General features: G+C 39.9%; 1 protein-coding gene across 8 annotated transcripts in view; it reads right to left on the reverse strand.

The window, feature by feature from the left end:
- The window catches only part of LOC122552212 (dedicator of cytokinesis protein 7-like), a 177,635-nt gene that overhangs the window by 135,009 nt on the left and 17,280 nt on the right, over window positions 1-25,346 (reverse strand). For all 8 annotated transcript variants that reach the window (XM_043694839.1, XM_043694843.1, XM_043694838.1 and 5 more), the window contains exon 2: window positions 1,260-1,350. In XM_043694839.1, the coding sequence (XP_043550774.1) occupies window positions 1,260-1,350 (91 nt within the window). The remainder of the gene's footprint in view (window positions 1-1,259; window positions 1,351-25,346) is intronic.

A 25,346-nucleotide genomic window follows, 5' to 3' on the forward strand; every position in this document is an offset into this window, starting at 1 on the left:
TAGCCATTTGGATACAGAACTGGCTCGAAGGTAGAAGACAGAGGGTGGTGGTGGAGGGTTGTTTTTCAGACTGGAGGCCTGTGACCAGTGGAGTGCCACAAGGATCGGTGCTGGGCCCTCTACTTTTTGTCACCTACATAAATTGATTTGGTTGCAAGCATAAGAGGTACAGTTAGTAAGTTTGCAGATGACACCAAAATTGGAGGTGTAGTGGACAGCGAAGAGGGTTACCACAGATTACAATCGGATCTGGACCAGATGGGCCAATGGGCTGAGAAGTGGCAGATGGAGTTTAATTCAGATAAGTGAGAGGTGCTGCATTTTGGGAAAGCAAATCTTAGCAGGACGTGTACACTTAACGGTAAGGTCCTAAGGAGTGTTGCTGAACAAAGAGACCTTGGAGTGCAGGTGCATAGCTCCTTCAAAGTGGAGTCGCAGGTAGGTAGGATAGTGAAGAAGGCGTTTGGTATGCTTTCCTTTATTGGTCAGAGTACTGGGTACAGGAGTTGGAAGGTCATGTTGTGGCTGTACAGGACATTAGTTAGGCCACTGTTGGAATATTGCGTGCAATTCTGGTCTCCTTCTTATCAGAAAGATGTTGTGAAACTTGAAAGGGTTCAGAAAACATTTACAAGGATGTTGCCAGGTTTGGAGGATCTGAGCTACAGGGAGCGGCTGAACAGGCTGGGGCTGTTTTCCCGGAGCGTCGGAGGCTGTGGGGTGACCTTATAGAGGTTTACAGAATTATGAGGGCCATGGATAGGATAAATAGGCAAAATCTTTTCCCTGGGGTCGGGGAGTCCAGAACTAGAGGGCATAGGGTTAGGGTGAGAGGGAAAGATAAAAAAGAGACCTAAGGGGCAACTTTTTCACGCAGAGGGTGGTACATGTATGGAATGAGCTGCCAGAGGATGTGTTGGAGACTGGTACAATTGCAACATTTAAGAGGCATTTGGATGGGTATATGAATAGGAAGGGTTTGGAGGGATATGGGTCAGATGCTGGCAGGTGGAAGTAGATTGGGTTGGGATATCTCGTCGGCATGGATGGGTTGGACCAAAGGGTCTGTTTCCATGCTGGACATCTCTATGATTCTAAGTTCTGAATGTGTGGTTGTTGCTAGCCAATCGGGGAGGCCTGCGTTTGTTGTTGCACTTTCCTACTGGCACAGCTGACTCTAACATTTTTCTCTTTCTGCCTAACAATAATCTGGAACACTCTTTTATCATCAGGTTATGTTGTAACAGCTGTACACTCACCAACTGATGGGAACCACTGCGTTTCTTGGATAGCTGCGGTGAGCTGCTATACTGGCTGGACACTTGCTTTCTGACTTCAGCTGCCACAGTCCTGCAAAGAAAACAACAATTTATTTCAGTGAATTTCATAACAATGAGAATCTGCCAACTCCAACTTCAGAATGGTGTGAGCCAACAAGGTCAGAGCTCTCTAGGATGAAAATTAAAAGTTCTGACATAAACTCACAGCAACCAGTATAGCTTTTTGTGAAGCTCTCACCCTGTTTTGCTATTTTATGCATTTTCACTGCTTAAAAACATCTATAGCAGCCCAGTCTTGAGGAATAGGGCATTGAACATCTTCCTCTAATCTGAATATCATGTTGTATTGAGAAAGTGCAACACAACAACTCTTCACCTTTCTCTTTTCAAGACTCTGACTGAAACAACCTCATGAGGACCATAAGCACTGGCAGAGAGCCAGTGGTCCAAATGACCTGATCTGTGCTGTGGAAACGTATCAAGTGCAACAAATCTCAACACAGGCAAAAAAAACAAGTAATCAATCTCCTATTTAAACATTAAGATCATATCCGAAGCAGGGTTAAGGTAATAATTTACAATAAAAATAATGATGAAAAGAGAACCAAGAATGCCACTCAGTGGTTACCAGTCTATTTGGCTCTGGATCTGCACCTTGCCCAGCCATTGCATTAAATATTTAACCATCGCTTCAAATGGAAGAAGCAATTAACCAGGGCTTGACCCAGTTCTACGAATAGCTAATAAAATGCATACTTGTTAATTATTCATTCATTAAATTCATTGGAATCAGGAAACACTATGAAAATGAGAGCCAGGTTTAGCTTCGAAGCAAAACTCAATGCCAAATGCTTCCTTGAGATTCCTAATCTGTACTATGTTGTGTCTCCCTTTCAGTTACTTGCTAACTTGCCAGGATCTGGTCCAGATCTAAGGGCAGCACTGTGGTATCACCTCAAAGTAGCCAGTTCAGTTCCAATCCAGTCTCAGACACGGCCACAATGTCTTTGGAATCTTCTATACATGTTTGTGAAGAGTCAAAGTCTGTACTCGAAACAGTTTCCCATTTGTGTCAGCATGCTGCCAAATTATATATTTTTTCCCACGTTTCCTTCTCAAATTTGTTGGACAATACACGTGTGCCAGCAGCCTGCAGTATTATAACCAGGTAGCTATTCTTTCACATTTAAGCCTTAGAGTGCCAGCATTTTATAAATACCACAGCTAAATTTCAGCCTATCTTCACAGAAAATCAAGTCTCATGCTTTCAACAGGCATCAGCAATCGGGAGAGGAAAGCTATTTTCCACAACAGTACTTTAAATGTTATGAAAATACCCCACAAGCGTCATCACACTCAGTGTTACATGTAGTGGAAGGCCATCCTGATAACAGATGCCCTTAGAACATACCAGCCAGTGTTATGAACACTTCCACTTTTCTGAGGTTGTAACTTGCCCACTCCACATCTGCAAAACAGCTCTAGTTTCAATTAATGGGTTGGATTTTTACTTAAAGAACTACCAAGGTCAAAAAAGATGAACATTTTCAATTTGAAGAACAAAGGTGACAATAAAATGACTCTCAATGAACAGATTTGGCATCAATTTCACATTCAAAGGTTGAAATCATGTTCCCATCTCTCTGGCAGCCTGGTATATAAAAGAAGAGCTCAGCCTCGCCTGTCAGCCCACATGGGACCATCACAGGAACAGGAGCCAATCATTAGCTACAATCACTAACTGGCTAATGAAAATACACTAACTGTGCAGAATCAGTTGAGAAGGCTCATTCCAAGTGTTGTGCACAAGTCCTAGTTGCTTGCTTGTGGCAAATCTGTAGCCCAGTAAGGAGGCCTTGGAGGCTGATAATCAATACGAGGAGCTCAAATGTGCAGAATCATGGTTTCCAAACCCATTCAAATATTGAAGGTGAGCCTGGGATTCAGAATATAAATAAACAGTCCAATTAGTTCTAAGTCCACCCAGGACAGCTTCCACAAAGAAACAGCTAGCACAAACTACTTACACTACTCTATAATAGAAATTTCTATCCAATGAAATTGTCTCAACTGTGATCGAAGTCAGAAGTCACACAACACCAGGTTTAATCCAACAGATTTCTTTGAAATCACAAGTTTTTGGAGCACTGCTCCTTTGTCAACTGTAGTGGCTTCACCTAATGAAGGAGCAGTGCTCCAAAATCTTGTAATTTCAAATGTACCTTTTGGACTATAACCTAATGTCGTGACTTCCAACTTTGTCCACCCCACTCCAACACTATCACCTCCACCTTATCGGTCATGACTGTGCAGTTCTGATTTGTGGAAATGAAACTCTTGGAAATAATATTTCCACTTTAAAATCTGCAATCTGAAAAAACATAATCTATCCTGTGAATTAAGTTTTGAAAGTTGGCAAATCAAAACCTATATTATCCAAGTAAGTTGTGAATCTGTGTTGTTATCGCAGCTTCAGTCACAAAGGGAGACATTTAGAATTTGATGAATCTTTGGACAACACAATGGATCCTCCTAAAATGTGTAAGAATTCAAAACTTCTGAGAGAACAGGAGAGTGTAAGGACACCAGAGGAATTCCAACATAATTATCTTCTTCACCTCGTGGAACAATGGATTAATTGAAATTTAAAGAGCAGCTTTTTGCTTTGGTTTTACTCAGACTTTAGATGGCTCTCTTTTCAGAATTGCAAACTCACTAACTCTCTCGGAGTTCAGAGTTCACAGCAGGGAGGTAGAAAAGACAAACTAGGGAAAGGACCGCTGTATTCAACCAGGCTACAAAGCGATAGAACTTATAGTGCTGTAAAAGCAAAATAAAAAAGGACCTTCACTCCCATCCTGAATCTTTTCTGCTTAGTCTACTTTTGGGAGAAACAACTAACTAAACGGCTACAAAGACAAAGACAACCACACAGATGAATTCTAAAGACAAACTAGGGAAAGGACCGCTGTATTCAACCAGGCTACAAAGCGATAGAACTTATAGTGCTGTAAAAGCAAAATAAAAAAGGACCTTCACTCCCATCCAGAATCTTTTCTGCTTAGTCTACTTTTGGGAGAAACAACTAACTAAACGGCTACAAAGACAACCACACAGATGAATTCTGAGTTCAAGTTTTCAGCTCCTTCATCTCAAAACAGAGAAATCTGATCTGAATGACTGAGCAGTTTTGAGTGGCCAAATAGCCTCCTCCTGTTCCTGTCTCTCATGCTCTTTAAGCATCTTTAACTGAATTATTTTTAATATTTGTATGTGCAATTCAGCTAATAATTACTACTTTTTCAAAAATATAAACAGCTGGAGAAACTCAGCCAGTCTGGCATTGTATCTGTGCAGAGAAAATTTCTGTTTTTTTCTCCACAAATGCTGCCAGGCCTGCTGAGCTTGCTCAAATGTTTTTGTTTCAGATTTCCTGCACCTACAGATCTTTGTTTTATTCTTTAATTTTCATATTTTACTGAGTAATTTTCAATAGTAGCTGTGTAATAACCTAACCATTTTTGAAGTAGTAATAAAGAGGATTGATGAGGGTAGAGTGGTAGATGTGATCTATATGGACTTCAGTAAAGGCGTTCAACAAGATTCCCCATGGGGGACTGGTTAGCAAGGTTTGATCGCACGGAATATTGGGAGAACTAGCCATTTGGATACAGAACTGGCTCAAAAGTGGAGGGTTGTTTTTCAGACTGGAGGCCTGTGACCAGTGGAGTGCCACAAGGATCGGTGCTGGGTCCACTACTTTTTGACATCTACATAAATGATTTGGATGCGAGCAGAAGAGGTACAGTCACTAAATTTGCAGATGACACCAAAATTGGAGGTGTAATGGACAGCGAAGAAGGTTACCTCAGATCTTGATCAGACAGGCCAATGGGCTGAGAAGTGGCAGATGGAGTTTAATTCAGATAAATGCGAGGTGCTGCATTTTGGGGAAAGCAAATCTTAGCAGGACTTATACACTTAATGGTAAGGTCCTAGGAAGTGTTGCTGAACAAAGAGACCTTGGAGTGCAGGTGCATAGCTCCTTGAAAATGGAGTCGCAGGTAGATAGGACAGTGAAGGAGGAGTTTGGTATGCTTTCCTTTATTGGTCAGAATATTGAGTACAGGAGTTGGGAGGTCATGTTGTGGCTGTACAGGACACTGTTGGAATACTGCATGCAATTCTGGTCTCCTTCCTATTGGAAGGATGTTGTGAAACTTGAAAGGGTTGGTATGTGTATGGAATGAGCTGCCAGAGGAAGTGGTGGAGGCTGGTACAATTGCAACATTTAAAAGGCATTTGGATGGGTATATGAATAGGAAAGGTTTGGAGGGATATGGGCTGGGTGCTGGCAGGTGGGACTAGATTGGGTTGGGATATCTGGTCGGCATGGACGGGTTGGTCTAAAGGGTCTGTTTCCATGCTGTACATCTCTATGACTTTGTGACTTTACCTTAGCTTATATAATGGATAAAGCTTTTCTTCTCATTCTTAAAGGAGCTCAACAAGCAAGGCAAATTTATATTTCATGGCAACTCTGAGGGCATGCCCAATATGGTCAAAGCATTTCACAGGAGCTAGTGACCACAGTATCACAGCCCACTGGCCTCATTACTTCCATAAAGTAACCAATGTTGATTTTAAGACCTTTGTTCTCAAAGTGCTCCATTCAGCATTTTTTTCAGTGATGTATCGATACATCTAAAAGGTCATCAACCTGAATTGTTAATTAACAGTTTGTCTCCACAGATACTGCCTGACCTAATGAATTTTTCTTGTTCTCAGATGTTCATTTGTTGAACTGTACAAGTGGGGAAAATTAAAAGGATTAAACTGGTGATTTGACGAGGGCACAAGTAATGGCTGAGTTTGGAAGGTGGATGGGATGGGAGGATTGCTACAGTATTCTGTGCCTTCATGTACACTTTATGAACTTTAGATATTTGGTCAAAAGAACAAAATACTTGTTTGTGATATTCCCCATAGTGAAATAGTTTTTTCCCCAGCCATTGCCTTGATTCACCCAAGATGAAAGGCAAGTGCTGAACAGTAGAGAATCTCACTCAACATAAAAGCTGGATGCCCTTGTTCAGGTTGAAGAACTGGGGTGAAAATGAACAAGTACAGTGGTAACTGACTCCATCATGACACTGGTCCCATATGAAACGTGATCCTTACTGTAAGGTTTGTAGCTCAGGTTGAGGTTTAGGGTGTAGATGTGCTCGCTGAGCTGTAGGTTTGATATCCAGACGTTTCATTACCTAGCGAAGTAACATCATCAGTGGCGACCTCCAAGTGAAGCGAAGCTGTTGTCTCCTGCTTTCTATTTATATCTTTCTCCTGGATGGGTTCCTGGGGTTTGTGGTGATGTCATTTCCTGTTCGTTTTCTGAGGGGTTGATAGATGGCATCTAGATCTATGTGTTTGTTAATGGCGTTGTGGTTGGAGTGTCAGGCCTCTAGGAATTCTCTGGCATGTCTTTGCTTAGCCTGTCCCAGGATAGATGTGTTGTCCCAGTCGAAATGGTGGGTTTTTTTTCATCCGTGTGTAGGGCCATGAGGGAGTAGCCACAAAAAGACACGACCCTCTCTCCCTCGTAGCCCTACACATGGATGAAAAAAACCCACCATTTTGACTGGGACAACACATCTATCCTGGGACAGGCTAAGCAAAAACATGCCAGAGAATTCCTAGAGGCCTGGCATTCCAACCACAATGCCATTAACAAACACATAGATCTAGATGCCATCTATCAACCCCTCAGAAAACGAACAGGAAGTGACAACACCACAAACCCCAGGAACCCCATCCAGGAGAAATATATAAATAGAAAGCAGGAGGCAACAGCTTCGCTTCACTTGGAGGTCGCCATTGATGATGTTACCTAGCCAGGTAATGAAACGTCTGGATATCAAACCTACAGCTCAGCGAGCAAACCTATACCCAGTGATCCTTACTGTCAAATGTTTTGACTTACCAGCAGAATATAAAACTAGTGACTCTAGAGGTTTAGGAGACATTGAAGTGAGACAGCGGTGTGAACATGATACACAAAGGAGACTGAGTGTTCAGAAACTTAAATCCAGTTGAACAGGAAATAGCTGATATCACTTTGAAGAGAACAAATCACTAAATAATAAATGTTTTACGCTGTAAAACACACACTGAAGCTGGCCCATTTTTGAGACAAGTTCCAGTATTTGAAAACCACTAGTTTTGAATAACGACTGAGTATTTATCAACTCCAACTATTCCACCTCATCCTACTTATCTGCAATTATGCAAATTAGAGGTAGGTCCAAAAGATTTTAAAGGATCACCTGATGTTAATGCCTAGGGGCTTTTACAACTGCCATTTTAATCTGCAGAATCATGTGTAATTAGTTGCTACATAATTTATGTTGTATTTCGAGCACTAACTGACATAACTTTGTTAGTAACGATGGACTCTGCTACCAGGCTGAATGAGGCAGTTTCGATTGAACCAAAAACATAATTTTGAACAGTTAGCATTAAAAATATTACAGAGAATTATCAGATCTGAAGAGGTCAAAGAATACAATAAACAACTATGCAAGACACTTTTCATTACACAATTCTTGCAAGATTTCTTCCTTTTTCTCAAGAGGCCAATTCTTCCTGGGGTTCATCTACAGAAACATGAACCACTCTTTCGCACTCTTCCCAAGTGTCAGAGCACAGGTCCTTATTCTTCATGTCTTGGGTCAACACTGATATTGCAATAATTTTATACATTTAAATAAAGCTGAATCATTTAAAAAGGCACTACAGCAGTTTTGAATTTGCCTTTAGTCCCACCTCTTCCCCACTTTTTTTAATAACCCATAACGGTAATATGATCACTTATACAATAAGATCTCTTGAGAAACCTCAATAACGATGATAGGACAATAGAGATATTTACAGATCCATGATACTCCAGTCAACACTTTTCTCATCTACAACATAAGGGGAGACTATTGAATTAAATAACTACTCATTTACTGTCCTGAAATGCCTGTCACTCACTATCCCTTTGATAGTATCATGATGATTCCACAAAATCCAATCAAAGATTCCAAGCAATTCTAAAAGAACTACCATGTGAAGTATGAGTGCCCATCTCCAGATGGAGAGAAGGATTGTCAAAGGATACAGCGGGATATAGATGAACTGGAGATTTGGGCAAAGAAATGGCAATTGGAGTTTAATCCGAGCAAATGCGTTTTTAAAGATCAAATTCAAGTGCAAATTATACAATAAATGGCAAAACCCTTGGAGCAGTTACATACAGGTCCAGAGATCTATGAAAGTGGCAACGCAGTGGATAAGGTGATCAGGAAGGCATACAGCATACTTGCCTTCATGGGCTGGGGTATGGAATACAAAAGTTGGGAAGTTATGTTACAGCTTTACGAAACTTTAGTTCGGCCACATTTGGAATATCACATGCAGCTCTGATCACCATACTACCAGAACAATGTGGATGCTTTAGAGAGGGTGCAGAGAAGGTTTACCAGGATGTAACCCGGTGTGGAGAGTTTTAGTTTTGAGGAGAGGTTAGATAAACTGGATTGTTTTCACTGGCAAGACAGAGGCTGACAGAGGTCTACAAAATTCTGAGAGGCACAGACAGGGTCAGAGGCTTTTCTCCCAAGGGTAGAAAGGTCAACTATAAGCAAACACAGGTTCAAGGTGGGAGGAGGAATGTTATAGGGAGAAAATTTCTCACAGAGATAGTGGGAACACAATGGCGGTGGAAGCAGGCACATTTAAGGCGTATCTTGATAGTTACATGAACGGAGGGATAGAAGCCCCACATTGGCAATAAGTAGTGAGTCTAAATAAGGATTAGGAATTGGCACAGGCTTGATGGGCCAAAGGGCCTATTCCTGTGCTGTTTTGAATTGAATAGAAAAAATTGCACATAAATAGAATTCCCAAGGCAATAGCGATGAAAATCCAATATTCTCATCCTTACACTGTACAGTCATAGGACAGGAAGAGATGTATCAATACTGCAGCTGCTTTAACATGACTTTGTGCAAATACTGTAGGTTCCAGATCTCTCCAGCAACCCTCAGTGAAGAAATAAGTTGCAATTATATTGAAGTTGTCACTCAACAAGGACGATAAAGCCTGCATTTGTAGCGAATCTATCATAATCTTAGGAGGTTCCAAAATGTCTTACAGACAATTAACTACTTTTAGTGTGTAGTAAATGTTATAATGTAGGAATCACAGCAGCCAATTTGTGCAGAACAAACTCACAAAAACAGCAATTTAGATAATGACCAGATCATTTGATTTTGGCATGCATATTGGCGAGGATACAGATAAAAGAGTGAGGAATTCATGCTATGGGATCTTCAGAAAAAGATCTTTTAATCTAGCACCTTTCATAACCTCAGGATATCCAAAAGCAGTTTATAAGCAATGAAGTATTTTTGAAATGTGAGCTCAATTGTAATAAGAAACATAGCAGTCAATTTAAGTACAGCAAGTTCACACAAACAGCTAAATGAGGAGTCATTTTTAAAGAACTGGCTGATGGATAACTATTGTTCAGGACATCAGGTAATAACACCGAACTCATTTTCAAAATTGTGTCATGGGATCTTTTGATCTGCCTGGATGTGTAGACAGAGTGTCAGTATAACATATCTGAATGATGGAACCTCGGAGAGAACAGCACTTCAGTACTGCACCATAATGTCAGTGCAAGGATATAGGTTTAAACTTCTACTGACATGAATGCATGACCTGACTCAAGACTACTACTAGTTTAGCAGAGGCTAAGACTTCAAAAAATAGTTTACAGTACTTGTCCATAGATTTCTATTTGAAAGAAATCAGAACCTCATCATCAAATCTCAGAAATGGATGGTGGAAAGCAGGATAGTACTGTAATGTCACAATGTATAGTTTGCTCATCTTTACAGGGAGCTGATGCAACTCAACTGCTCATTTCGTGCACAACCAAGCTTACCTTCATTCTAAGCAAATGCAACGGCAGAGATTCTTTTCAGTAAGAAATGTCAATAAATTGATGAATAAGTTCCTAAATTTGAGTTTTAAAACTCGCATCCTAACAATCATGCATTTATAGAATCAGCTTCATTTGCTGAAGTTCAAGTATTCACAATTCCAGTGGCACATCCAAGGATTGTTTTTTTAATGTGTGGAGACAACAAAACTTATTCTGAGCATTACAATTCACGAAACTGCTTTCACTCAAGCTCACACCTTAAGTTTTTCTTCAGCTGTTAGGCTTAAAGCTAACAAGAATGAAAAGAAACATTCCAGCCATTTTCAGATTGCCATATAAAATCTATCCATCACATAAACACTGATTGTCAGGATTGTCTGGCAGGTGACTGTGCAACGCAATTACATATATCATTCATGAGGTGACATTGCATTTGAACCATGACTGTTCCTCACTGATTACATAACAGCAAGGCAACCAGTAAAGAACAATTGATTCACAAAGTTCAAGATTATCGTGAATTTCTAAGCTCATATACTATAAGATTTTCCAGGAAGATGCATCTTGAGTCAGTGATGCATCAGGTATGAATGTCGCTACCTGTCAAACTTGTTCACAGAAAAGTCAGCCACACTGACAAGCTTTAAATCCATTCAATCATGTCTTAGGTTAACAACAGGAATTGATTTATTCTTTGGCAAGAACCAAGGAATGGATAATTCTTACTCATACAATTCTTTGTGCTTCTAGTCTTCATAAAATGTAATTCGTTCACTGTGAGAAAAACAAATGGTGCACCATTATGGTGTTAAAAGACCATCTGTAACACATGACAAGCCAATCAGGAATTTGACCCAAAACTCCTAAAGATTTAATGGCTTCTTACCAACACTAAAATGAATAACTGAAAACTCAACAACAGCCCTTCCAGGAAACAATCATAAACCCTTTGTGTATTACTTCATATGAGAAATCAAACTGGATGAGAAGAACAAAGCCTGCACTGGAATTCCCACAAGTATTTTTTGGCACAAGTAGCAGTCCAATTTTTCTTCTCTGCAGATACTAGGCATTTTATGAAGGAGAAGGAATGAAAGTCAGTGTGCCATTTCCCTTAACTTTGCTGCTTTGTACGTTCATCCCTCAAAAAAAAGTACATAGTTGAGCATCTGAAATATTATAATATTCAAAGATGTAGACCTAGTGCTAGAAAGCAGGATAGTGTAGATTTAGCATAGTTTTGCCAGTACAGATTCGATGAACCAAAGGGCCTTTTCTGTGATCTACATTGTTTCTGTATGTCACGAATACAAGACCCAATACTAATCTCTTTGTTAAAACCCTGGTCACAAATCTCCAGTCACACAGACAGCCTTCTTCCCCACCCTGTGTTGCCTGCCCTTAAGTCAATTTTTGCTCCATCTTGCCAAGTTATCGCATGTTCTTTTACCTCCTTTATCAGTTTCCCATGTGGGACCTTGTCAAAGGCCTTGGTGAAATTGATATAAACTACATCAAATGCACTACCTTCATCTATACATTTGGTCACCTCCTCAAAATTCAACCAGATTTGTTAGCTATAATGTCCCAGAGACAAAACCATGCTGACAATCCTCAAATAAACTTGGCCTCTATAAATAGGGATTAATTCTCTGCATCTGCATTTTCTCCAACAGGTCCCCTACCACTTACTTGTCTACAATTCCCTGGTTTGTCTTGACCACCCTTCTTTAAAGAAGGAACATTAACTGGTCTCCAGTCCTCTGGCACTTTTCCTGTGGCCAGAGAGGAATTAAAAATTTAGATCAGGAGACCTGTGATTTCCTCCTACATCTCCCATAGCAGCCTGGGATACAATTCATCGTGATCTGGGGATTTATTCACTCTTAAGAACACCCCCCCACAAAAACCTGGTCAACAACCTCACACAGGCCACCTTTCTAAAATTTGTATTACATCCTTTAATGCCAGAGTGAAAACACATGTGAAGTACACATTTAACACACCACCAATGTCCTCCAGTACCACACACACACATTTCCCCCTTGGTCCCTACTCTTCCCCTGGTTAATCCCTTTCCCTTGATATAGATTTGTAGAAGTTCTTAGATTTCTCCTTAATCTTGCTCGTCAGTGTTTACCTTGCCCCTCTTTGCTCTCCTAATTGCTTTGTTAAGTTCCCCCAGGCACATAAATATTCCACTAGGGTCTTTTGATTTGTTCTTTCTGCACCTGTTATGCTTTTATTTTGGAATTTACTTTGGGTGGTGAACCAATAATAAAGAATTTCCTCCTGAACACTTGAACTTACTTCGAAGTTTCATATTGTTTTCTTAGGTAAAATTGGATAGGGAGATGTGCCCAAATTATTCACGGGACATTATAAGGCATTCTGTTATGGACATGATGTACAAACGCCTCAACATCTGATTTTTGGAACAATAGAACTGAAGGCTGTATAATTTACAGGGAGTCACACAAAGCCCTTTTTGTAATTATTTAGCTTACACCAGTTTTTTGCTTTTGATTGGATATGTGGCAATGTATGAGCAGTTACCACACTGAGGCTCTTACAGACTGTACTCATCGATTGATTCAACATTACTTTTGACAAAATCAAGATCATAACTGCTCTGCTCACTAGAATCTCTCAACAATTTTAATGTCTGTTCTAGGAAGGGTATTATTAAATTAGAGAGGGTTCAGAAAAGATTTACCAGAATGTTGCCGCAAAAGGAGGGTTTGAGATATAAAAACAAAATAGGTTGGATAGGATGGGAGTTTTTTCACTGGAGCATAGGGGGTTCAGAGGTTTATAAAATCATGACAGGCATTGATAAGGTGAATAAGCAAGGGTCTATTCAGAACAGTGGAGGAGTACAAATCTAGGGGGCATATTTTTAAGGTGACAGGAAAAAGATTTTAAAAAGGACATGAGGGGCAACCATTTTTTTAAAATACAAGACAGTAGTTCGTGTGTGGAATGAACTGCCAGAGAAAGTGGTGGATGCGGGTACAGTTACAATGTTTAAAAGACATTTGGATAAGTTCATGAATAGGAAAGGTTTGGAGGGATATGGGCTAAGCGCAGACAGGTGGGCCTAGTTTAGTCTGACATTATGGTCAGCATAGACTGGTTGGGCCGAAGGATCTGTTTCCATGATGTATGACTACTGCCAGCTAAGTAATTGATACCACAGTAATAAAGTAATTTTCAAATTTTGCTCAACTGTATTAAATGAGAATCTGACAATGAGCCCCACATGAATTGTTCACTGGCTTGATTGTCACATTTTCCCCTAGTTTTCTTGACTTATACAGTATTTAAATTGAAAACTGCACTTCACTACCTCTCCAAATTTACTTTGATATTTTGTACAGATTTTCTATCCCTTTTCACACACAGAATTAAAGCTGAAAAACGCAGAGAGACAGATCCAGAGCACATTTCTGAGGTAAGTATTCACTGTGCCTCAGATTGTGTATTGATGGGCAAGCGTTTTAGGGAAATATAATGCAACTACCTCCCATGGTGGCAGAAAGGACAAAGGCAAAGAGCTTTTTTTCCTGACACTAATAAACAAGAAAAAGGGTATTAATTATTTTTAAGCTAGTAGTTGAACATTTCAGCCACTGATTAAAGGATTTAAACAGCATCAGTTCTCAAGCATTCACTCACTGTAGTCTGTCCAGTTTGCTCAATGTCACAAATAGCCAGAGTGAAATCAACTCATTTATTTCACTGATCAAACACCCTCCTTGTGTCACACTGTCTCAATTCATTTTCAACTGACTACAAGGGTCACAAGGCCACTTAATCATTGAGGTTTCGACAATTGAGTAAAATCATATCCATGCTGGCATGTGCACACCAGACTACAGGAGCTCTAAGTAGCAATCAAGTAACCCAGGCTGATTTTCTTTTCCTGGGCACTGCAGCCAAATGAATACATCCAACTGAGGCTAAACTCAGCTTTGTTGAGTGATCAAACCCGGAAATTTCTTGTTTGGATGACTTAGCACTACACTGGGTGGGAACCTTCATCAGGGTCTTTCAAAACAATTCTTCCAAACTTGGCAATGAATGGGTTAACTTTGGGAAACACCTGGACTTAAATCAACAAGGTAACAACGTAGACAATGTGTTCTGCTCAACTGTTATCAATCAAACTACTGGCAGGAAACCACAGCCCGTTTCCTGCTATTCACAGCTTTGGTTTATCACAGCCACCATCTGTGGTAACATCAAGACACTGAATTGGTTTAATTCACTGTGTGTATGTGTGTAGTATGTTCATGCCCTAGAGTGAATCCAAAGCCAGCAATCAATCAGAGCTTTCCTGCTTTGGTTAAAACCAGGAAGGAGACTGTAATGCCCTATATGATTTAACACAGAGAACTCAGCAGGCCAGAGATCATTTCTGATTTAAACTATGAACTGCTTTTATTTAACTGCCATTTGGTTTGGATTTTGGAATCCCTTTACATGCAAATTTCTCCAGGTGTTTGTGCAGATGAGTTTAGTTCCCTTGTCCAAGTCGGGGATTCCACGGCCTTCAGTCCAGTTCAATGAGTTCTGACACAGCATTTGACAGAGCATGGCATTGAGGAGTCCTATTAGGATAGTTATAGTCAATGGGAATTGGGGAGGGAGGGGAGAATCTCTCTTCTTGTTGGAGTCATACTTGGCACAAAGGAAGATAGTTTCACAAAGATAAACAGCATGGAAACAGACTCTTCGGTCCAACATGTCCATGCCGACCGGATATCCTAAATTAATCTAGTCACATTTGCCAGCACTTGGTCCATATCCCTCTAAACCCTTCCTTTTCATGTACCCATCCAGATGCCTTTTAAATCTTATAATTGTACCAGCCTATACCAGTTCCTCTGGCAGCTCATTCCATATGTGCACCACCCTTCGTGTGAAATGTTGCCCCTTCAGCCCCTTTTAAATATTTCCCTTCTCACGCTAAACCTATGCTCTCGAGTTCTGGATTCCTCCACCCTGGGGAAAAGACCTTGTCTATTACCCTATCCACCCGTCAGCCTCCAAAACTCAAGCAAAAACAGCCCCAGCCTATTCAGCCTCTCCCTATAGCTCAAACCCTCCAACCCTGGCAACATCCTTGTAAATCTTTTCTGAACGCTTTCAAGTTTCACTACATTCTACTGTTAGGACGGAGCCCAAAATTTCACACAATATTCCAAAAGTGGCCTAACCAACATCCTGTATAGCTGCAACATGACCGCCCAACTCCGATACTCAATACTCTGACCGATAAAGGAAAGCATACCAAACACCGCCTTCACTATCCTATCAACCTGAGGCTCCAATTTCAAGGAACTATGAACCTGCACTCCAAGGTCTCTTTGTTCAGCAACACTCCCCAGGACCTGATCATTACATTTATAAGTCCTCCCCCGGCCTTGCCTTTCCAAACTGCAGCACCTTACATTTATCTATATTAAACTCCATCTGCCACACCTCAGCCCATTGGCCCAGGCACGGTGGCAATGGGTGGCACAGTGGTTAGCACTGTTGCCTCAAAGCGCCAGAGACCGGATTCAATTTCCGCCTCAGGCGATTGATTGTATGGAGTCTGCACATTCTCCCTGTATCTGCGTGGGTTTCCTACGGGTGCTCCGGTTTCCTCCCACAGTCCAAAAATGTGCAGGTTAGGTGAATTGGCCATGCTAAATTGCCCGTAGTGTTAGATGAAGGGGTAAAATGTAGGGGAATGGGTCTGGGTGGGTTGCGCTTTGGCGGGTCGGTATGGACTTGTTGGGCCGAAGGGCCTGTTTCCACACTGTAAGTTGAGGCGGGAATTGAACCCGGGTCTCTGGCGCTGTGAGGCAGCAGTGCTAACCGTGCCACCGTGATCAAGATCCCATTTTACTCTCGGGTAACCTTCTTCGCTGTCCACTATACCTTCAATTTTGGTGTCATCTGCAAACTTACTCACCATTCCTTCCACATTCACATCCAAATCATTTATATAAATGATGAAAAGCATCTTTTAAACTTCCTGAATTGGAATTACATTACCATTCCTTCAGTGTGGCTGCATCAAAATTTTAAATCTCCCTTCCAAGTATCATCATATATGTACCTATACCAAATGAACTGCAGCATTCCAAGAAGGATTTTCACTACTACCTTTTCTAAGACAATTAGGGAGTGGCAATAAATTCTGGCCCAACTAAAATGTCCACCATTCCATGAATGGATTAAGAAAACACATGGAACTAATTCACTTCCTACTGTACCATGATGATATGAAGCTGCAATGCTCTCAAGTAGAATACGAAAGAGACAGTGGTAATGAAGTACAAACTGGTCAAGGTCAAGTTCTTGATTGACGTCAGGAACATTTCAAAAAGTGATTAGCAGCCCAACTAGTCAAGATTAACTGGTGAAAGTAGGTAGTGAAGAAGAAGCATTTAATCCTTCATGAGACACTGGATATATTATGCCCTTAAAATTGAAGTAGCAGCACCATCACAGCAATTTTTGTCCAGATTTTCCTGACCAGCAGTGCGTCTGAGTTTGTAAGTGCTGTGTTCTACTGTAAAATGGATATTTCTATTGTAAAAATATATCTGGGAGATAATGCAAAGCCTAACCATTTTTGAGTAGCTTTCATAGCAGAAATGAAACAACATTCAGAACAGTTTTACACTACACAAAGTTTCAAGTTTCTATCCAATCATATTAATACAGAAGTCACAAACCTCAATGCACTAACATTACTGCAGGAATCAGAGCATGTAAGATTTTCTTTATGCATCCTGTCAACTTCAGAAAATGTAAACTTTCCTGCAACTAAATTACATTATGTGAGAATTTTAATATTAAGCATGGTAGATTCAGAGTGCTTCAGGTACTAATAAGTATTTTGATATACAATAATGACTAATTCAATCATTTGTAATACATTCGGTCAACATAATAATACATAATCATCACATGTTCTCTTATAACTGTTTTTATGTCACAAACATTGGACATCTCCTTACTCAATGTTAGTGGGCCACTGGAATCCATCATCCAATCTCCAAAGAAAACCGAGTCCCCGATTCCATTCTAAGGATCCATTACTCCAAATAGGCTTTTTATTCATATATAAGAAGCAAGATGGACTTCAGTAAGGCATTTGATAAGGTTCCCCATGGTAAACTAATGGAGAAATTGAAATAGGTAGATAAAGAACTGGTTGAGCAATAGGAGACAGAGAGTAGTAGTTGAAGGAAGTTTCTTGAAATGGAGAAAAGTGACCAGCGGTGTTCCACAGGGATCGGTGGTGAGGCCACTATTGTTAGTAATATACATATGTGATCTGGAACAGGGCATTGTTGGTCTGATCAGTAAGTTTGCAGATGACATTAAGATTGGTGGAGTAGCAGAAAGCATAGGGGACTGAAAAAGAATACAGGAAAATACAGATAGACTGGAGAGTTGGATGGAGACGTGGCAGATGGAGTTCAATCCAGGCAAATACGAGATGATGCATTTTGGGAAGTCTAATTCCAGAGCCAACTATACTGTAAACGGAAGAGCCTTGGGAAAAATTGATGAGCAGAGAGATCTGGGAGTTTCAGGTCCATTGTACCCTGAAGGTGGCTGCACAGGTGGATAGAGTGGTCAAGAAGGCATATGGTATGCTTGCCTTCATCAGACAGGGTATAGAGTATAAGAGCTGGCAGGTCATGTTAAAATTGTACAAGACATTGGTTCGGCCGCATTTAGAATACTGTGTACAGTTGTGGTCGCCACATTACTCAAAGGATGTGGACGCTTTGGAGAGGGTGCAGAGAAGGTTTATGAGGATGTTGCCTGGTATGGAAGTTACCAGCTATGAAGAAAGGTTGAGTAAGTTAGGATTGTTTCCATTAGAAAAAGGAGATTAAGGGGGATCCTGATGGAGGTCTAAAAAAATCAGGAAGGATATAGTCAGGGTGGATAGAGATAAGCCTTTTTCCCAGGGTGAGGGATTCAATAATGGAGAGTTCATGCATTAAAGGTGAGAGGTGAAATGTCTAAGGGGGATACACACGGCAAATATTTTACACAGAGGGTGGTAGGCGCTTGGGACGGGTTGCTAGCTGAGGCAGGCGTGGTAGATTCATATAAGGTGCATCTGGGGACAGATGCATGAGTAGGAGGGAAGCAAAGGGATACAGATTCTTAGGAATTGGGTGAGAGGTTTAGACAGTGGATTTGGATCGGCTCAGGCCTGGAGGGCCGATGGGGTCGTTCCTGGGCTGTAAATTTTCTTTGTTATTTTAAATAACATCACCTCAACCCTTCAATTAGATTCTAGACTCTTCAGTGTCTATTATTTAGTATGTAAATATAGTGTATTATGTCTCTCCCTCTAATACTTTGAATGTTTTAGTGCATGAAAAACCATTCAAACTTAGAACTGTTAGCAAACTTACAGTTCTTTGAAGCTTACCTCAAAATTTAGTTTTTGTCTGAGAAGCTTCCTTAAAATTGACACAAAGAATTACATGGATGTTTAAACCTCCAAAGGGAAAATATCTTGTATTTAAAACTTTTAAAATGCTGTATCTTAAATTTAGCATGTAAAGCACCATTTTAACAACCAAGACACCGGTGAAGCTGTTCAATTTTATGAGGTATTAGTTTCTGACATCACTTGGAGCTTCATCGGCATTTCATGTGACTGACAGTGACTGCACTGGTTAACATGAAGGAGGTGAGCTGCAACCCTCAACAACAACCGGATGTGACATGGGCTATATAAGAAAAATACTGAAACATTGCCTCTATCAAATCCAAGAGGCTTAGTTTGTAAAACAGCCATCAAACACCATCCCACATGCTCAAGGAGCCTCTCACTCTCTGGCAAATTACACACTTGAAAGCAATAAATTATAAAGATCAAAAAGTAACCATTCTGAGCAGATCTTAACTCCATTAAATGCGAAACAACTCCTCTTTCTTCTCTAACACACAGCATTTGCCACAAACAATTCTTGGGGCTGAATTGCTATCTTCAAACCTCTGGCATAGGTTGAATTTCTTGCAATTGGTGTCAATTTAATCAGAGACTCGAAATTTACCAGATGTGAAATTGGAGAGGGAGGCCAAAGTTGTTCAAACTACTAGTTTGATGGGCTTCAGAGTAACAGCTTTTACTTAAATTGCTTTTTACACACACAATATACTGCCACAATGCGAGGAGTACACATCCATTACTGTTAAGTACTTGCAATCTTTTAACTTCATTTCTCAAGTTTAAAAAATTAATACAATGCATTAAAAAGTCAGCTTAAATGGTTTTCAAATGATAACAGAAGCCAAAGCCTGAGATATTTGTTTACATCATTCATGAGTCTCAAAGTCAAATCACAAATTTGACAGGGATTCCAGAAAAACCAAAATGAAATTGGTGTGAGAAGGTGGTGCTGAGAGAAAAGCCAGCTGCTTTACTTGATTTTAAGACATCCGTAGGACGTGAATGCCATTGGCACGATTTTCATTATCTATCATAATTGCCCAGAAGATATTGACAAACTTTCCTGTTTCGCTGCAGTCAGTTTGGTAAAGATTCACTTTCAAGATTTTGGAATTTTATGAAGTTTCTCCATTCTGTCTGCACAGCAGGTTCAGTGTGACCAGCATTACAAGCCCAATGGCAAGGGGAATTTGAGTTTTTACTCCAGACATTTGAAGCAGATTTAATACTGCGTTGATGCTGCTGATTGACAACGTATAATGTGCAGCAACCCCTAAGTGAACTTACCAGATTTACTAAAACCAACCTAGAACACCAAATGTAAGTTAAATGTATCTTGCATTTAAAGGACTATAAAAGAGACAAGTCACCCAGTCAGTGGTGAAAAATAGATGGGGCGTACTCTGATTTTAGAAATTGGTCAGTAGGGTGTAGCACAGCTCATGGTTTAGATGATGTCACAAGCCACAGGATAATAGGTTACACTGGTTATAAAAGACTTCTGGTTTCAGAGAAAGAAGTCACAACCATCAATATAATCCATTACTGGTTTCTACATTTGTATTTCATACAGCCAGTATTTAACGGTATGCATTTCCATATTTTAGAGCTACTGTATATTGTATACTATTTGCATCATGCTTAAAGAGGGGTACATTGATAAAGGCCTGCTATATGAAGGAGTAAAGCAGGTCAAATGGTTAAGGAAGCTTATTTGGTCATGTCTCTGGGGTTAATTAGAATTGGGTGGAGAGAGGCCTTACAACTGATGGCAAAATTCCTGGCAGGCATAATCTTTTATACTAATGGATGGGTAATTGTGTTGAGGAAAGAGTAATGATAAGAATTCAACAATTTTGCAAAAACAAAGCCCTAAAGCAGTATTTCCCACATTCTCGAGCCCGAACCTCATTTACGCAACTGTTTTCGATGCTATGTGTTTTAAGCATATTGTTGTAAAGAGACCATCATGAGTAGCCAAGCTCCAATAGCCTTGTTAGTGGACAGTCTCGTGTCTGAAACAGATTTAATATTTAATTGATTTTACATTATTGCCTTGTGGAAATTCAGGATGTGTAATTGAAGGAATTTGTAAACTACAAAACACATTAGTAACAGCTTTCATGTCAATGACCAACTTTCTTGCAAATAAAGTATTCTGTGGCATCTGATCTGTAACAGACATACACAAAATATAAGACTTGTAAATCTATCTAAAAGCTATAAAATTGGCACATTTGGCATGCATTTGTCCATCACATTTAAAATGTCATACAAAAATATACATTCAGTTTTGTCAACTGGCTGAAATTTCACATTCATGAAACTGTAGCATACAGCCAACTGATTAATCATCAGAAAATAAAACCACCAGTAAGACTGAGAAACCAAAGAAAAAAGTTGCCAATCTAAACTATCCTAAGAATCACTTCAGACATAAACTTGGGTTTCCTGCTAAACTCAGCAGTTACTACTGGATGACATCTTTAAAACATAAAAAGTACAACCTTTACAAGAAAATGTTTTGATATAATTTTTGTTGTCTGAAATGCAAATTTCCTATCAAAGATCTTGACTTTGGAAACAGCACAAGAATCAAAATTTGACCGAATTCCCAGTTTCTAGCCAATGTCAGACATTCTCACTAGCATCTTCTGTTTGACAGTGGCAATAGCCATTCATTCACCAGAATACAAAGTTTTGGAAGAGAAAAACATAACACCTGCACCTTCTGTCCTAAATTAGAATGGAAATTGAATCAAACACAAGGTTCCTGATATTAACTTTTCTACATCAATTTATCATACGCCAACCAAAATCTCTAACTCGGAGACAGACTACTCAATTTAAACAAGAGACTTTTCCAAGAATGGCCAAGACAACCAATATGTCTCAGACACACAAAGAGCAGCATATCAAACATTCACATCAATAAAACATAGAATAGGTGTGTAATTGAATTAAGCACTCAGGCAACTGGACAGACACCATGTCATGTGCTTGGTCCACACTGATGCAAGCCGTGCTCTTTTTGTGCGAATTTTGTTTTACATTCCATTACATATTGTGATAGAAAAAACCCCCAACTTAATCATGAGAGAAAATGCTTCATTATCATAGAGTCATACAAAAAGGAAACAGACCCTTCAGTCCAACCAGTCCATGCCGAACATAATCCCAAACTAAACTAGTCCCATCTGCCTGCTCCTAGCCCATATCTCTCCAAACCTTTCCTACTCATGTATCTATCCAAGTGTCTTTTTAATGTTATAATTGTACTCACATTCACCACTTCCTCAGGAAGTTCATTCCACGCACTAATTCCACCTCTGTGCAAAACATTTGCCCATGTCTTTTTTAAAGCTTTCTCCTATCACCTTAAAAATGTGCCCCCTCATCTTGAAATTCCCAGTCTTAGGGAGAAGGCAACTTCCATTAAGTACCTAGACCCCTCATTATTTTATAAATTTCTGTAAGGTCTCCTCTCAATGTCCAGTGAAAAAAGTTCCAACCTATCCAGCCCTTCTTTATAACTGAAACCTTCCATACCTGGCAACATCCTAGTAAATCTCTTCTGAATCCAGAAACATAGCCACTGAATAACTACAAGCTGTGTCTTATGATTTCAAGACTGCACTATTTTTACATTCGTACCTTAATAAACTGTGGTGCAGTGAGAAGAACCTCACACACAACTTGTGAAAACATTTGAGTAACTCACTTACCATTATTGAGTGAGTATGTAAGGAAGGCACATCTACTGCGAATGTGCAGTTTGGTGTTAATGTACATAAAATCTGCACATCGTTAATGCATTTCACCAGCAAAATAAACAGAGTATCAACACCCCATCAGATCCTGCGTCACTGAGACACAACAGTATAATTAGACAGAAGGTTCTTATAAGATCACAATGTTGTTTAGAAGATACTGGCTCCAGCAATCTTGGAACAATCTGCAGTTGCAAGCTGCACCACACTCAAAAACCACGCTCAACAGACTTTTAAAAGAACAAGTAAACAAACTGTTGAAGCCAAACTGGAGGGAGAAGAAAGAATAGGATAGAAGGGTGAACAGCACATAGGTATAGGAGACATTGAGGTCTGAAGATGCTGGAGATGAGAATTGAAAGTGTGTTGCTGGAAAAGCACAGCAGGTCAGGCAGCATCCGAGGAGCAGGAAAATTGATGAAGGGCTCCAGTACATAGGCACAGTCAAAGTAGCAAGTCTCAGCAAGCGTGGTGAAACAATGAGAAGGAAGAGTTCAGAAAGCAGCAATTAAATTGCTGATGGCGGAACAGCTGAGACAAAACCAGCGTCAGAAAGCATCTAAAAGGAGTGAAATGAGCCAATATGACTCACAGACTCGGGATATAACTGAATTGGTGTATGAGGCAAGGTAGTGGTGAGAATTAAAACGGAGGATGTAGGAAACATGCAAAGCCTGCCCAATGTGAAAGGAAATGGGTGGAACAACTTGGTTAAAGTGAGAGTATGGGCTACAATTAGTTACAATTAATGGAGGTGGGCTAATGGAGGATAGCAGTTTCAAAGGTCATGAGAGGTGAAGTTCCTGAGCGGAAAATGCTAAACAGGGCCAAAAGAGGTGACCATGGAATAGACATATAGAAAGCTCATAACGAACAATCTGACAAAACTGCACCTTCAGCCTCAGTCAGAAGAGGCAGTTTGCTCAACTGATAATAAGTCGATTGTACTTATTCTGGAGGATACATTAAGTTACCTGCTCACCATTCTATCAAAAACAGTTCTCTTTAGAAAGCAAGTCTCATAATAAAAAATGCTCCTGGAGATCAAGCAGTTACAAAGGATTAACTTTGAACATCATTTTCTATTACTTTTTCCCAAATGGTTTTAAACTGTAAATGCCAATTACATCTTGATAATTAGTCTTAATGCAATAAAAAAAAATTAACACATTTATAAACTGCATTTGGATTCAGCATCATTACACTGTCAGGTCTGGTTACTTCTTCAGTCATCAACATTTGTAAAAGCCTCACACACCAATTGCTCAGCTGTTTAGAAGAGTAAGCTCAAATGCAAAGAAAACCAAAATCAAGAAGGGACCACAAAATTAAAGGGATGCAAAACTTAACAGTTTAAACGTTTGCAATCCAGAAGGGAATCTCTTGAATCAAAGCACTGTTAACTGAACAGCAATTAGTTATTGTGAAGGCTGTCAGATGCAGCTGCACTAGTGTCAGCCGAAAGTGCAAAAAACATCATCTCCCAGCTTTTATTTGGCTGTAAATTTGAGGAGAAAGATTGCCATCTGTTGTGTGATAATTGCCAAATTGTGAAACCAAGAATGGTGAAATTGTTAAGTATGCCAAAGTGAAAAAGATAAGTAATGGAAATAACTTCCAGAGTTCCATTTGACTTGACAGTTCTCAAACCCCATATTTAATCCTCCACCCATCCTGTGCTCAAATTTTCCATCAAAATTACAGAATTAATCATGACGAAGCCAGGGAGCAAAATATCATAGACATTAATCAATATGATATGCAAGATGTTCAATTAGAAAAAAAAAGGATGGGAGGCAACTAAGGGAGGTGCACAGTGAAGTTGTTCACAAACTGCTTGTGTTCCTTTGCATTCAGTTTAGCAAAGCATGCAAGCAATGCCTGCAGCTATTTAATGGCTTCATCCCAGGTACATTTGCAATTGCAGATGTAAATTTCTCGTGAGAGATTCCACTTTCTCGGGTTGGAGGGGAGGTTCAAACAAACAAAGCAACAAGTTTTGAAAATACAAAGTTTGAAAGAGAAAAATAACCCAAAATTGACAGTCTGGCTTAGGTTACTTAACTTACGTTAAAGGAGCATCAGCACAAAAGGACACCAGACCATAGAACATAGAAAAATACAGCACAGTACAGGCCCATTGGCCCTCGATGTTGCGCCAATCCAAGCCCACTTAACCTACACTAGCCCACTATCCTCCATATGCCTATCCAATGCCCGTTTAAATGCCCATAAAGAGGGAGAGTCCACCACTGCCACTGGCAGGGCATTCCATGAACTCACGACTCGCTGAGTAAAGAATCTACCCCTAACATCTGTCCTATACCTACCACCCCTTAATTTAAAGCTATGCCCCCTCGTAATAGCTGACTCCAATAGCTGACCACTTTCTGTTATATCTATATTTATTTCTTCCTTCTATTCTGCCTCATATCCAACCTACTGCCTTCATCTGAATGCTTTCCTAAGCACAGTTCCATTGGTCCCAAGATTGCACTAGTACCGTGTGTTATGAAAGTGTAGGTATGTACTGTACCTTTAAGAGAAAGTGAAAGCTGGCAAGGACTGACTGAAAGCAAAGAGTGTGCTGAACAATTTAAAAATGTAACATTTGGTTGTGAAACAAATAGCTGGAGCTGCGTTGCAATGGTACACAACAAATTTGAATTCGGCCAATCACTTTAAATTATGCCCCAAGATACCAAAATCCAATCACATTTGAATTTTAATGTTTTGATTACATCAAATCAATGAGATGGTCCGAAGTTTTGGGATATATAAAATCGGGTATGTTGAACAGTTGGGGAGAACAGCAAACA

The sequence above is a fragment of the Chiloscyllium plagiosum genome, chromosome 8 (assembly GCF_004010195.1).
Source record: "Chiloscyllium plagiosum isolate BGI_BamShark_2017 chromosome 8, ASM401019v2, whole genome shotgun sequence".
NCBI lineage: Eukaryota > Metazoa > Chordata > Chondrichthyes > Orectolobiformes > Hemiscylliidae > Chiloscyllium > Chiloscyllium plagiosum.